Source organism: Lagenorhynchus albirostris, chromosome 8 (assembly GCF_949774975.1).
Source record: "Lagenorhynchus albirostris chromosome 8, mLagAlb1.1, whole genome shotgun sequence".
Classification (NCBI taxonomy): Eukaryota; Metazoa; Chordata; class Mammalia; order Artiodactyla; family Delphinidae; genus Lagenorhynchus; species Lagenorhynchus albirostris.
In genome coordinates, this window is record NC_083102.1 from 47,812,857 (window position 1) to 47,827,873 (window position 15,017).

A 15,017-nucleotide genomic window follows, 5' to 3' on the forward strand; every position below is an offset into this window, starting at 1 on the left:
GCCATTTCTCTGCTCTTCAGAAGCCCTGGCATGACGTCTTGGGCAATGTTTCCTAGACTTCTGCCTTTCATGGGCAAGTAAAATTTTACCAAAAAACTTCATCAATGCACTGATACTTTTTATTTTGCCAATTGAAGATTTACCCAAAAAAAATAAATAAATAACATCTACTGTCAACATCATTTCACAAGAGATGGGATGTTTTTATAACCTGAAGAGAGTATAAGCTGCAAGTAAGAACTGTCCTCCTCATTGTTTCATCTCTCATCAGAGATCAGAAACAGTCCGGGGACCAGCATTTTGGAGCCACTTTTTCCTGACGCCTGACACCAAGAAAGATGATTTCCTTCTTCACTGTGGAAGCAACTCCACCCTCCAAGTGAGCCCCTGTGGCAGCAGCCCCTGAGACTGGCACGGGGATGAGTCAGGAGGCCTGTCCATTCAGGCTGTTTCTCCAGGGACAGGAGACAGGCCATCACCCCCTGACAAGCCTGCTCAGCTGTTTCCATTTAGGGGCCTGAGTCTGTGGTGAGCGTGGGGCTTGGAGACTTTCCCCAGCCCTAAATGCCCATAAATCAGAGTCTGTTTTTAAACACGGGTAGTGGAAAAAGACACACTGGTGAATAGGGTGGAAGGTGTGAAGCCCACTTGGGGCAGCAAATCACATCAGTTTTGACCTGATCAATCAGTGGAAAACTGAGGTAGGAGGTATATGTGACTTTTCCGACTTCAGCCACTCTGTGGACATCTCCTTCTAACCACTCAGCATTGAGGAGCCCCTTGTTCCATTTCCCATGCTATTCATTTGAAAAATACTTGATTTGGTTCTGTTCAGTTGAGAGAACCTTTAGTAAGCGACTACTAGGTATAGAGGACTGTGTCAGGGGTAGGGCGCTGGGTCTGTAAACGCTGGTTGGTCTCCACGGTAATTATTCTTTTTATAAATATACAAATTATAAAAGCCATTTACATTTGTACACTTGGAAAAAATAGCATTTGCATTGGTGCTTTATATCGTTACACTAATGACATGGGTGCTGTTGACAGGACTCCCCTACACTGAGGATTTCTCATCACCTGTACGTTCTAGGGGGATGCATTATTCAACATACATCTTGTGCCTATGTTAGAGGCTTGCCAGTCTTTAGGAGGAACCTGGGGCTTGAGGGGAGAAGGTGCTGATATGGGTTCTAGATCAGGCTCTTATTGGGCCACAAGTGCCCAGGCCTGCTGCTTTGGTGCATGAAACGTTAAAAGTTCTGTGTCGGGCTTCCCTGGTGGCGCAGTGGTTGAGAGTCCGCCTGCCAATGCAGGGGACGTGGGTTCGTGCCCCGGTCCGGGAGGATCCCACATGCCGTGGAGCGGCTGGGCCCGTGAGCCATGGCCACTGAGCCTGCGCGTCCGGAGCCTGTGCTCCGCAACGGGAGAGGCCGCAACAGTGAGAGGCCCACATACCGCAAAAAAAAAAAAAAAGAATGGGAACAAAATGTCTTCAGAGAAAACTATCACTCGTAAGTGGAGTTTCTTCAGCAGTGACGTGACGAAGAACAGCCCTGGGAAGTCGCCATGCTGAGTGGACACTGTTGGTGGGAGGCTGGGTCAGGACGGCAGGGCTATAGGAAGGTGTGAGGGGACGACCCTGTCATTGTCCCGAGGTTGTCACATGCAGAGAAGTACTGGGCTGTAGCTATGGTCACTTTCTCTGTGGTGTAGGCTTTCTCTTCCTACAGAGGCTTGGCCATCTTATAAGGAGGAACCCCAACCTGTGATTCAGTTGGACATGGCTCTTTAGGAAGTAGTTGGACTATGGAATCTCTGCCAGGGGCTACAGAGTGCTTCGGGTGCCCTGATATGGTGTTGCCCTTGTAGATGATAAATTCCTTAAGGACAAAGGTTCTGTTTTATCTACCATATAATCCGTCAAGTTGCAGACTCAGGACCTTGAATGTCAGGTGAGAGAAAGTGAGCCCTTTAATCTCTCTTGGAAGTCTGGTAAAGATTTCATCACCACTTCCTAACAGGCCTCTCTGGAGCCCCCAGAGCACTCTCTCCACGGCACCAGCAGTACTTTTCCAGGGACGCAGGATTCATCATGTGCTTCCCTGTGTGGTATCAGTTGGCTACTTATTGTTTATCACCAGCTAGTGTTCTCTTGTGCCTCGGTATCCTCAACTGTAAGATGAGAATAAAAATGATGGGATTGCTTTGAGGTCTAGATGAGTATGTGTGTGTGCGTGTGCATACGCATGCGTGCACACACACATATACACACACATGTATTCGTGTATATGCACATATACCTACATATAACTTCCCCTCCAGCCTCAATCTCACCAAAATCCTCCCTTTTCCACTCTGACCTGGCCTTTCTGAAGGCCTCTTTCCCATGGTGTCACCATGTTTTTCTCTCCTCTAGAACTTCTAATGAGCTGTCCTCCCTTCCTAGACACCTCTCTTGCTTCCTTGCCTGGCTATCTGCTATTCTTCCTTCAACATAAATATCATCTCTTCTGAGAAACCTTTCCTGATTCTCCAAGCCTAGGTTAATCTAGTGCCCCTTCCAGTGCTCATTCCTTAGCCCAGCATCTGTCCAGAGCATTTGTCACATTGGATTGTAATTGTCTGTCTGCTTGTCAGCCCCTCTCCCACGAAACTGTCAGCTCCATGAGAGCAGGAACACTGTCATTCTGGTCCCCTTCACCTGCAGCGTCTAGCCCGGCTCATGAACAGACACTTGAAAATACTTTTATAAGTGAACGAGTGGGTGGGTGAAGACAGGCTGCTCAGCAAAGTCTCTCCTCAGGAATTAAGTTTGGTTCATGAGTGGATCCAAGCTCCATGATCACATGTGGTGTAGTGTCTGCCTAACCTGTTTTATTCCTGCTAATGTTGTATACATGATACCTTGCACTGGGTATTATTTAGACACCAGGAATCTGGAATTTCAGAAGTTACTTCTACGAGATAGCACCTTGATTTTCACGCAAAGCTCTGGTTTTTCTCATGAAGAGAAACACAATTTCAAAATTGCTTTGAATTGCTTTTAGGCTCTTCTATGATATTTTGAGACACAGCTTTTGCAGGAGTTCAGTTTTGTCCATAAGAGTGAAGGCATAGCAATAGGAATGACCTCGTGAATCAATTGCTGTGTATGTTGGGAAGGGGAGAGGAAGTGAGTAGAGTCATTAGCAATTCAAAATTATCTGTAGACTTATAGTGCTTTACAGTCTGACTCATGTCTTTCTCATGAAACTCCCTCAAGACCATTCTAGGCCATGGCAGTCTTGTCTAGGTTTGACCTTACATTGTGGCTTGCGCTACCCCTTCCTGTCATCGTTACTGTATACCATTAGTTATTCTTCCAGTGTGTTGTCATGTATCCTTAGCTAAAGTACAGGCTCCTGGAGAACACGGACTTCATCGCCCATGTTTTTCAATATCTCTTAGTGTCATGGGAAGCTTTATGTACTAAATGAGTACTCAGTCATTTTTTAATGAAAAATTAAACAAAATGTATAGGTTATAATAAGTGAAAAGATAAGACTGACTTCAAATTTTTTTAAAAATATGCAAAGAAGACTAAAAGGAAATACAGCAAAAGCACAAGCTGAACTATGTTTCAGTAGTTGATGGGCAGTCAGAATGGCCATCATCAAAAAATCTACAAACAGCAAATGCTGGAGAGGGTGTGGAGAAAAGGGAACCCTCTTGCACTGTTGGTGGGAATGTAAATTGATACAGCCACTATGCAGAACAGTAGGGAGGTTCCTTAAAAAACTGAAAATGGAACTACCATACGACCCAGCAATCCCACTACTGGGCATACACCCTGAGAAAACCATAATTCAAAAAGAGTCATGTACCACAATGTTCATTGCAGCTCTGTTTACAATAGCCAGGACATGGAAGCCACCTAAGTGTCCATTGACAGATGAATGGATAAAGAAGATGTGGCACACATATACAATGGAATATTGCTCAGCCATAAAAAGAAACGAAATTGAGTTATTTGTATTGAGGTGGATGGACCTAGAGTCTGTCATACAGAGTGAAGTAAGTCAGGAAGAGAAAAACAAATACCGTATGCTAACACATATATATGGAATCTAAAAAAAACTGGTCTGAAGAACCTAGGGGCAGGATAGGAATAAAGACGCAGACGTACAGAATGGACTTGGGGACACGGGAGGGGGAAGAGTAAGCTGGGACGAAGTGAGAGTGGCATGGACATATATACACTACCAAATGTAAAATAGATAGCTAGTGGGAAATAGCCGCATAGCACAGGGAGATCAGCTCGGTGCTTTGTGACCACCTAGAGCAGTGGGATAGGGAGGGTGGGAGGGAGATGCAAGAGAGAGGGGATATGGGGATATATGTATATGTATAGCTGATTCACTTTGTTATAGAGCAGAAACTAACACACCATTGTAAAGCAATTATACTCCAATAAAGATGTTAAAAAGAAATAGTTGATGGTGGGTAACTTTAATTTTCTAGATTTTTCTACGTTTTCTACAATCATCATTTTTTATTATGAACAAAACCCCACAAATGTTATTATTTTTAAAGAAGATTTTTCTGCCCTATTTAGTGTTAGAAACTGTGGCCACCCCTTGTTGGCAGGTAGAAGCAGATGTTGGGGTTCAACCATCTCATTGTAGCACAGTTTACCCATTTGTTAGGATGAGTAGGATAAGGTTGTGCCGACTGCATTCTTTTGATGGAAATTTGAAAATATTTTGTCTGGAAAAGCAGTTAAGGGCAGTGCTGCCATGGTGTGTATTTGGAGCTATGCCTAAAAACTGAGAAGTTACGTAATGCTGAGAAATTAGGATAATAACCCAATTTTCTTAACAAATCCCTTAAAAATATCTTCGTGGCAGTATTGCACAGTCCTCCCTGATTCATCCAAAGCGTATCCTTAGGTCTTTGAGACTGGATTTCATAGAAAGTAACTGCTAGCTGGTGTGGCTCTGATAGCAGTCACGCTTTATTGAGTCTGTCTTGTGTCACATGCCACTTCCATTATCTTATTTCCCCTTCACAGCAACCAGAGGAGACAGAGATTGCTATTTATTCATATTTTATTGATGAGGAACCTGCAACTGAGAGAGGTTAATCCGTTTGCCAGAAGTGGCCCAGCCCAGTAAGGGGCCAAGCCAATGCTTATGGAGTGCTGCCACGCATGCAGCCCTCTGCTAGGAGCCTTGCGATGTGTGGCCCATGCCACCAAGAAGCCGAACGACCTCTAGAGAGGGAGGATATAAAGAGATGAAAAAACTAAGTGATAAAGATTCAGGGACACTTTGGGAGCACAGAAGAAGAAGTGGTCAAGATGCCTCAGCTTGGTGCTCAGTGACCTCTGTTTTCCACCCTACACCCGCCACTCATGTCCTTGTCCGTCTTATGCCCACCATACTCACACACTTCCCGTGTCAACAGGTCACAGGGGCCTTTCCTGCCCATCGCTGTCCAGCTGTTAACAATGATCATTAGCATTTGTGTGTCCTTAATATGCACGGAGTCATCACTTTTACACATGATTTCATTGATCCTTCACAACTATGATATGAAAGGGATTATCCCTGCTTTCCAGATGAAGAAAATGAGGGCTTGAGAGCTCGGATAACGTGCTCAGATGTACAGTTGGGAAGTGACGGGCCTGGGAATTCAGTCCTGTTCTGTCTGATTCCCGGGCCCGTGACCTTAAGCACTGCTGTCAGTGCATTTATGCCCATGTTTGTGTGCCGTCAGCGCTTGTCCTGAAAGGCAAAGGCTGCCTCCAGGGAAGCCTCTCCTGTGTCCCCCCGCAGGAGAGCTCCCATGGCCCTTGGAAGCCTTTCTCCGCTTCTCCCATGCTTTATGGTGCCAGGGCCCCTGAGCTCTCTGGGGTGCACCAGTGCCCCCAAGTGCTTTGCAGGAGACACTCCATCCAACCTGGGGTTCTGCAAGATGGAGGATTTCTGGCCTCCATCCTTCACCAGGTAGCTCCTGGGTGTGCTTGGGAAGAAAATTTTAATTTTGAAATTCCAGAGAACCAGGTTCTTTTTCTGCTTCCTGCCTTCCTCTGTCAGACTTAATAGAGGGAGGTATGGTTGGTATTTGAATGCCAGTTTCATTTCACTTTTAAATAATCAATACATTTCAGTAAGTCTCCTACCTGGAGTCTCAGGTGCCAGGTAAGAAGAAATGCTCACCCAGCAGTTGCCAGTGCTTGAAAACGGTGACATTTATCAGAGGTATTATCACCGATACAATTGGAGTACAAATGCCAATATCACAGTTAAGCTGCCGGCCAGTATACATGTTCCTTGATACGGCAGCCGCTTCCGTCCTCACTTCTGTTTCCACAGTGAGTCTGTGGTTGAGAAAACAGTTGGAGTTCTTTAAATGCTGCAGAACGACAGATCGTGGTAATATTAGCATGCAGGTCCGTTTTGCTTTGGGGCCACCTATGTGTCATGATACTTGTAGCCACAAGATGTCAGTGTGGTATCAGTCCTGGGTGTCAGAATGAAAACCGCGGCCCTCAGTTTGTAAGTCAGAAGAGGAAGTCATGGTCCAGGGGGTTGGCTCGCCTCACCTGTTTCCTCGCTCGGGCTGTGGTGTCAGTCCACAGGCTGCCTTTCCAATTAGTTTTCCCTGTGCAGTTTTCCATTGGTTCACACCTCATCAGGAGGCTTTTCTTAGTTCTCTCTCCAAATGTAGATACTTTCTTACCTCCTACTTATGCACAAATAACCTCAGAAATCCCGCCATTTTGGTGTTACCTCAGCACTTTAAAACATCTGCAAGAGGATATAAGTAACAGCACAGTTTTCCCTCATTTTAACGAGGGTTTTTAAGTAGTTGAGGATGGGGGAAAAATAGTATCTCTAGTCATAGTACTGTTAGGGTTTTCTTTCCTTTCTTAGTCTCTTTTTATTTTTTGGTCAAAGCTTAACCTCCAGAGAAAAAAGTATGAGCTTGTATTAACTGTGCAAAGCAAGCAAAAGAGGGGAAAATAGGGCTCAGGAAAGAACACAGATGTGTGGAGGCCCTGGTGTGCTCCTACAGCCTTCATAGGGAGGGAGGTGTGTTATGGCCATTTTCCTGATGAAGAAACATGATATGTCCTTCCCAGGGTTAGTTAATTAGTAAACGAGTGACAGGGCCTAGATTTGGACCTGGGTCTGTTTGTCTCCAGAGCCTGTGCCTGTGCCTGGTAACATTACTTAAAAAAAATTTTTTTTTATTGAGGTATAGTTGATTTACCATATTATATGTTTCAGTTATACAACATAGTAATTCTTTTTTTTTTTTTTTTTTTTTTTTGTGGTACGCGGGCCTCTCACTGTTGTGGCCTCTCCCGTTGTGGAGCACAGGCTCCGGACGCGCAGGCTCAGCGGCCATGGCTCATGGGCCCAGCCGCTCCGCGGCATGTGGGATCCTCCCGGACTGGGGCACAAACCCGTGTCCCCTGCATCGGCAGGTAGACTCTCAACCACTGCGCCACCAGGGAAGCCCAGTAATTCATTATTTTTAAACGTATACTCCATTCATAGTTATGATTGGTACTGTTACTCTTGTCTGACTGTCTGCATCATAAAAGAAATGAGGAGTAACCTGAATAATCCATGCACATACGAGTCAGCAAATATCTGTTGAGTCCTGGCTACATGGAAGATACCGTGTTGTGAAGAATACCAAGACCTACTAAATATATTCTCTGCCCTCAAGAAGCAAAACAAAGTTAAGGAGAGGGACGGAAAAAGACATGGACACACAGGTCAGTGGAAAACAATCAGAGAGCAGTGGCATTTCCTTGGAATGATGGAGAGCAAAGCAGAGGGCAGGGCTCTGGTCCAGCACTAGTTCTATCCCTCCTATGGGCTCTTTATTATGTCAGCCTGAAATAAATCTACTAAATGAAAAGATGTTACTAAGGTGGCCTCTACCTTGACTTTCTGTGGCTCTAAGATGGAATATGAGAAGGGGTGGCTAATCCACGCCACCAGAGGTTGCCACCGATGCATGCCTTTGTAACCCAGACACGGTAAGATTACACTTAATCCTCTCTTTCGGTGGTCTGGTCCAAGGAGGACAGGTTAAAGCAAGCCAGGAGGCATGGCCTGGTGTGGCAGGGCTGTTTCCAGTTTCCCAGCCCATGGCTTAGATGTGGAGGAGAACAGATTCGAAGCTTCTGGAAAGATTTGGTAGCAGAAATAGCAGAATGCTTCTGGCTTACAACTTTAGAAGTACTATGTCAGTGTAAAGAACTTGGCCAGGACGAATGGAGGAGCCACAAGGATGACTGGACATTTGAAAAATAAGACCTGAGATGAGAGGTTAGAGAAACGGGTTATGTAACCTGGAGCTCCTCGGAGGTGATGTTGGCAGACTTCTTCTAGAACAGGGCTCTCAGTATCTCAGTACAGAGAGCAGTGACTGACCCTGTTTGTCCATATTGGATGAGGACTGACTCCAGCTGAGCCAAGAAAATTTTAGATTTGATCCATGAAAAAGTCTTCCCCATGCGGCAGCTGTGAAACACAGAATATATCATGGAGAGAAGTTGATAGAATTTTCTTTTTTTCTCGTCTTAAAAAAAACAACAACGGAATACAGTAGAACTGTTTAATAATTATGGTGCTGGAGGACAGGCTTAACTTCATATTATAGAATATGTTGTATCCGGCTCCTGCTGTAAGTGTTTGGTTTGAGTGGGACGTGATTGGCCCAGAGAATATCAGGTTTCATATAACAGTGAATGATACTTTTTACAATAATGGGTCTGGAGAGGATGACCATATCATTTTTCTTTGAATCTGTAACAGTTTGGAGAGTGAAATGGGGTGCTATTAATAATATCCTTGGGTGTACGGTTCTGTGTTTAAAGAAGTCAAAAACAGCCCCGGTCCTTCTTGAATGTAGGGTATCTGGCTGAAGAGGCAGCACAGAAACCTCCACCAGGTTGAATAATGGTGTGTGCTCGTGAAGGGACCAGCCTCCCTGCCCCTTTTCTTCCTGTTTCCTTCCTAATATCCTATGTATAGTAGTATATATTCGCTTATTTCCTTATTGACCCGTATCCTTTCTAGAATATAAAGTCCACAACAGAGGGGATTTTTCTCTTTTTTGTTCACTGCTGTATTTCTAGTGCCTGGAGTAGTACCTGGCACATAGTAGGTGTTCAGTCGATATTTGTGGAGTGAAAGAATGAATGAGGTAAAAGTAAACAGGAACCCCTGGGCTGCGTTTAGGACTTTTATGGGCCCTTTGGGGATGGGTTTGGATTTGACTCCACCGAGAGGTGGCGGGAACGAGATAGTAGCACAGATAAAGACAAGGAGGAAGCAACTAGGTACACGCTGTTGGTGTAGAAATCAAACCAGTGAGCTCTCAGTTTTACTTCTTCGACTCCCAAATGATGTCCCCTTGCCCCCCCACCCCCATCCTTACTCACGTGGCCTGGGCAAGACCCAAGGAGGAGGTGTCGGCAGAAGGCTGGCCACCACACACATTGCTCTTGGTACTGGCGTTCAAACAGCTGAGTGAAAATAGCCCTCCTCAGGAACGTGTGGGCAGCCGTGAACGCCCCACTATTGCAGGGATTAACTTGCAGTTTATGGGTCGTCTAGGCCTCTTAGCACTCCCATTCCAGCGGGTTCACCAGCTGTTTTTAACTCCTTTGGAGGTTGGATGACGTAAGAAATCAGTATGTTAATCTCTGCGACTTCAGGAATCATCGCTGAGTTAGAGAGGCCCCGGGAGCAAGGGGAATGGGTGTTACCTCTGCCCAAATGCAGTCCAGTCTGAAGCAAAGAAGGGACGTAGGCAGTACCCATGTGGCTTGCTGGGGAGGCACAGGTGGCCCTCTGTCTGTCCCCGTGCCTTGAAATTCCACCTTTCAGTTCCCTCCTGTGGGCTCAGAGGCTCTTTTTTTTTTTTTTTTTTTGGTCATCGTTAAAATGCCTCTGCTCTTCGGAAGAGGCACATCCTAAGGCCACTTGCAGCTAACACGTGAAGGGCTCTAGCTGGGTTTAAGGCTCCATGGGAATGGAAGTGTGATGAAACGTGGAAGGCCTCTGGTGGATGAGAAGGGAGAGGAGACCGGGAGCCTGGGGAGGAGGTGGGACCAAGTTCATGTCCTTCACAGTTTTCCTCGAGGGACAGTCCTGAGTTGGGGGAGACTGTCCCCTCCATGGTAACAGAGCTAACAGTCCCAGGAGGCTCAGACAAAAAGGATCCATGGCAACTCGTGGATGAGGGTGTGTTTCAGGCCTGCTTTCAGCATGGCATCCTTATGGAAACAAACACCAGTCTTTTGGGGGATCTGGGGGTGGAGATGTGTGTGTGTGTGTGTGTGTGTATGGTTTTCATAGTTTCAAATTTTGGAATATTTCACAAATATTTCAAGCATACAGAAAATAATGCAACAGACACCCACCAGTGTATCTACCACTTTGCTTTAACGGATGTCTCAGAGTATCAGTGTCCTAATTTTTTTAAACAACATCTTATTTTAGAATAGTTTGAGATTTACAGGAAAATTACAGACAGTACAGTTATATATTCCCACACCCAGTCTTCTCTCTTACGAACACCTCACATTAGCGTAGTATACTTGTCACAATTATGAACCAAACTGGTAAGTAACTAAAGTTCATACTTTATTCAGATTTCCTTAGTGTTTACCTAATGTCCTTTTTTCTGTTCCAGAATCCCATCTAAGATACCACATTACATTTGGCCATTATGTCATTTCCTAGAGCCATTATGTCACTCTGGCTGTATGTAAAAGTAGGGCTGTATAATTACTGTGTGGGTGAGTCCTCCGTCTTCATGCCCCTCTCTTCCTGATAACAGAGGTCTTTTTCAGAAGCCACCATTTCCTGTTTACTTCTGCTCCAGAAACTCCTCACAGATGAACTGTTTTACAACCCCAAAGTATTCAGTTTTCTGACACCCAGATTTATCAGTGCTGGCTAGAATCCAGAGGACTGATAACTAGCTACGGAGAGAATAGCCCTGCTCAGGTCACTGTCGCGATTCCATTTGTGCCGCTCTTCAGTGGCTCCTGTGATTGGAGGGCAGTGGGAAGGGTTGACAAGAATTCCTCCTTCCTGTTTCTGGGAACCAGTAACCAGTACACTCGTGGGAAAACCTGGTGCACTGGGCATTTTCCTTATTCCTTACCTTTGTCTCTTAAGAAAGAAATCTCTTAACTGAGAGCAGTTGAAGAAAGAGTGCATTTTTTTCCTAAGAAATTCTAGTACAGCGTCTATTTGGGTGGCTATTAGAAGCTTGGATTTTAAACCACTGTATTTTTACAGCTGTCGAATCTAGTGCTTGAGTTGATTTCACAAGCAGCCACGGGTTTGTTTTCTGTCCGAAGTCTGCCACTGGTGCTCTGGGAAAACTTGATCTTGGGCCTATTTCTAGGAAAGTGTTCTGTAATTTTTACTTACACGTTGATGCCGTCTATTGTTCTTGCTGGCCACACCTTAATCCTGCATGGGCATGATTCAGATACTTAAGCTGTGAAAATTAAAGGCTCCTGATGGAGTTGGGAGTCCAGAGGGGTGGTGTCCTTGGCCCTGGTCTGTGGCCAGCAGTCCCTTCCTGTGACGTTCCCCACAGTATTACAGCCCTTGGCCACACAGTCAGAGATGCCTGCAGCTGTCCTATGTGCCGCCTAATCTAAGATTACTAGGCAGCTTCAGTCGTTTTTAGTGCAGTGGTTCTGGAAGCATTTGCATCACCTGGGAACTTGTTAGAATTGCATCTTCTCAGGGGTGGCGCCCAACAGGCTTGAGCTGTAACAGGCCCTCCACCTGATTCGAATGCACATCCAGTTCGAAAAGCACTGTCAGTGCGTAACCCATGCTGACGCCCCTCCTATCTCTACCCCCACGTCTCCAGTCATTGAACAGCACTTTTTATTCATTCAATTAATATTCAGCGAGCAGGCACTGTGCTGGGTGCCAGGGCGGGGCTGGGGGCCAGGGGTGGGGGAATCAAGGGTGAGCCAGCCACAGTGCGTGTCCTCGGGGAGCTGGAATCAGCAGCCCTGGGTGCATATCAGAATCACCTGAAGAGCTTTTCAAAATCCAGGTGACTTCACTTAGTGGATCTTTCATCCCAGATCAATTAAATTGGAATCGCCCAGGTGTAAACTAGTTTATAAAGCCCCCCAGTGAGAAACAGTGGCCTGATGGGAGAGAAGCCGGTCGGGCAGCTCCAGAGCGATGTGGTGTGAAGTTGGGGGTGAGTGGAGGGTGCAGTGGGAGCAGACGGGAGGGTTACTTTACCCAGGCTGCGGCGGGGATAGTGAAGGAGGGGACGTATCTGCAAAGTTTTTCTCAAAGTTTTATTTAAAAGAAGGTAACGACATGGTTTAAATATGGATCCACGTGTGATTTCAGGACAAATAGTAGAGGAGGATCTCAGGAGAGTTGCTTTCTCCTGCAGTGCGTGTAATTCATGCTCCCTGTGTGCGGCTTAACTCTCAATGGCAGCGGCAAAGGGCAGTCAGGGCCACACCCAGAGTGGACAGCCTGCCGTTTCATCTGTATGCCTTCAATGGAAACGCCTGTGCAGGCTTTGTCTTCTGGGCTGCTTGGACACCTAGAGCTCCCAGCCCGCTCCTAGCTGTTGCTAGAGGGGCAGCTCAGGAGCATAACCCACACCCTTCACGGGTCTTCAGCGGCCATCCCATCAATAACAAAATTTCTTCCCAAGGATTTTGGTCGATCTTTCCATGCTTTCAGAGATTTTTTTAAGAAGTAAAGATGTTTATATAATAGATAATTCCTTTTTCATGAGTCTCTCCATGATTCAGAAGGTCAGGTGGGGAGATTTAATATGAAATATTAGCTGTCTTTGCCAGTTGCTGTCCCCTGTTACCATGCTGTAAGCCCGAAATAGGAGCAACCTGTTTTCAATGACAGATCAAAATTTAGTGCGAGGTGGACAGTCCAGAATGAAGACTTTCTGACACAGTGAATGAAATACATACCAGTGCATTTCTGGTTGTGATTTAGCTGACCAAGTAGTTCAGTTATAATTATATTATTCTTACTCTTGGAGATCATTACTCTGAATGAAAAATGCTTCCGTGTCCAGACTATTAAGATGTGGATGGTGAACATTATTTAAAACAAAAAAAGTTTTTTTTCTTTCTGAACTGTTAAGCAGCTTTTTGAGCACGTGGAGGCTAGAAGATGGTTGTTAGCATTTAAAATTAAATGAAAACTTGGAAATATTTTTTGGTGTAAAAAATAAACTCGACTGTAAATTATTGTATGCTGCTTTCTGGTCCCTTAAGCCCCTTATAGTGTAATGGGGGGGACACGTCTAGCAAATATACAGTCGACGTAAATCTGAGGATATGACTATTATAAAAGGGAATTGAAGAGCAGGGCTGTGGGGAACAGGCCAGTGAGGTTTGTGTATCATTTATATGAGGGACATATCAGTGCTCTTGGGGATCGGAATACCTTTTAATAGTAAGTGTAGGTTTGATCTGATCTCTGGATCACTGTGTTGTTTTCCATTGGCAAATATTTCTCTGGGCCCTGATTACCGAGGTGTTAGAAGAACTTAAAACGTCCTCTCACCCTCGGGTTTAAAAGGCCAAGTGTTTATAAGGGACAAAGATGGTGTAAACATCTGGCAAACCGAATAGTGTTCTCATTAGGACACCTCCCTCCCTGCCTTTCATGTAAGAAAACCGAGGTTGATGTTTGTTGTGTTGAGAAACCCTTGAGTGAATCAGCATTTTCAAGAGACTCAGTATGAAATGAATGCTGTCTCCACCTTATCACCTCCACCTTTTCATGCAATACAGGGATGAAATAATTCTGTTGAGCAATGCATTTGAGGACCCAAAAGTTTAAACCGAGACTTCACTAGGAGTCATTGGAGTAAATCTGAAATGTAAACTTTCAAGAGACTGTAATTGAATAGATTTAACCTATGTTTATGGAACGGAGAAATCTCTAGGTGATTGTCTTTTTTTCTCTTCTCTAAGGACCTTTCTTAAAGTCTGCAGGTCTCTTGTCTGTTGACTTGATTGATGAATATTTTTGCCCACTGAAATTGGCCATTAATTATTTCCTTGAGTTGCAGCAATAATTATATCTTTCAAGTAAAATGTAATTAGCATAATAAGCAGACAACACCCTGCCAGGTGATGCAGGATCGTTGGGGAGCTAGTTAGTCACCGCCAGAGGTAGCCGGGTTACCACGCAGTGGTAAGCAGCAGTTGTCTGGAGCTGACTCCCAGCACTTACATTTAGAAGAAATAGACTAGGTCACCCCAGAGTGGGAATTTTGATGAAGTAGCTCTATAGCCACCATTGTTAGAAAATACTACCTCCTGGCATATACTTGTGATGTCATTTTGATAATGAAGAATCCTCTTACCTTTCACTCATTTACTGATCCTCTCAGTGATCACAGTTACGTGCCAGCCTCCGCGCTAAGTGCGGGGGACAAAGAGAAACCGGGCGCTGGCTTTGGAGAAGCTGAGTCTGCTGGGAAATAAACATTTTAAAGCATAATTCATCCTTTTAATAGAGGTGTGTACTAGGGTGAATTCTACGAAGTAGGTTCCTGGAGTGCTTTGGAGGGGAGGTACCCTTTGTAGTGGACTTTGGAGCATGAATCTGAGCATGGCTACGGGAAGTGGGGAGGAGGTGTTCCAAGTTGGGGAAACAGCCTGTGTTACAAAGGCTTATCAGCAGAATACCTCTCTCTTTCTCTTCACCCTCTGATTTCCTACCGGTGCGTCCCATTGACTAAACCTGGCCAGAGAGTCTGGGTAAACTAGCTCGAGGCACAGGGCAGGGCAGGGAAGGGCAGGCAGTGGACCTGAAGAGGCAGATGGGATCATCACAACAAAAGCTATGGCATGTGAGCGAGGTATGTGCAGAGGATGAGATGAAGTTAGGAGTTGCATGAAGAGAACTAAGGAAGATGAGTTTGGAGCCAAATTGTAAAGAATCTTCTGTATTTTACCTAAGTCTTTT

General features: G+C 45.2%; 1 protein-coding gene across 5 annotated transcripts in view; it reads left to right on the forward strand.

Annotated features, from left to right (window-relative positions):
• The window catches only part of JAZF1 (JAZF zinc finger 1), a 339,063-nt gene that overhangs the window by 158,889 nt on the left and 165,157 nt on the right, over positions 1-15,017 (forward strand). The window contains exon 1 of one of the 5 annotated variants that reach the window (XM_060156951.1): positions 14,768-14,910. The exons of the other annotated variants lie outside the window; for them this stretch is intronic. Coding sequence (XP_060012934.1) covers positions 14,895-14,910 — 16 coding nt within the window. The 5' untranslated portion in view covers positions 14,768-14,894. Of the gene's footprint in view, positions 1-14,767; positions 14,911-15,017 lie in introns of those variants that run through there. 5 annotated transcript variants of the gene reach the window in all.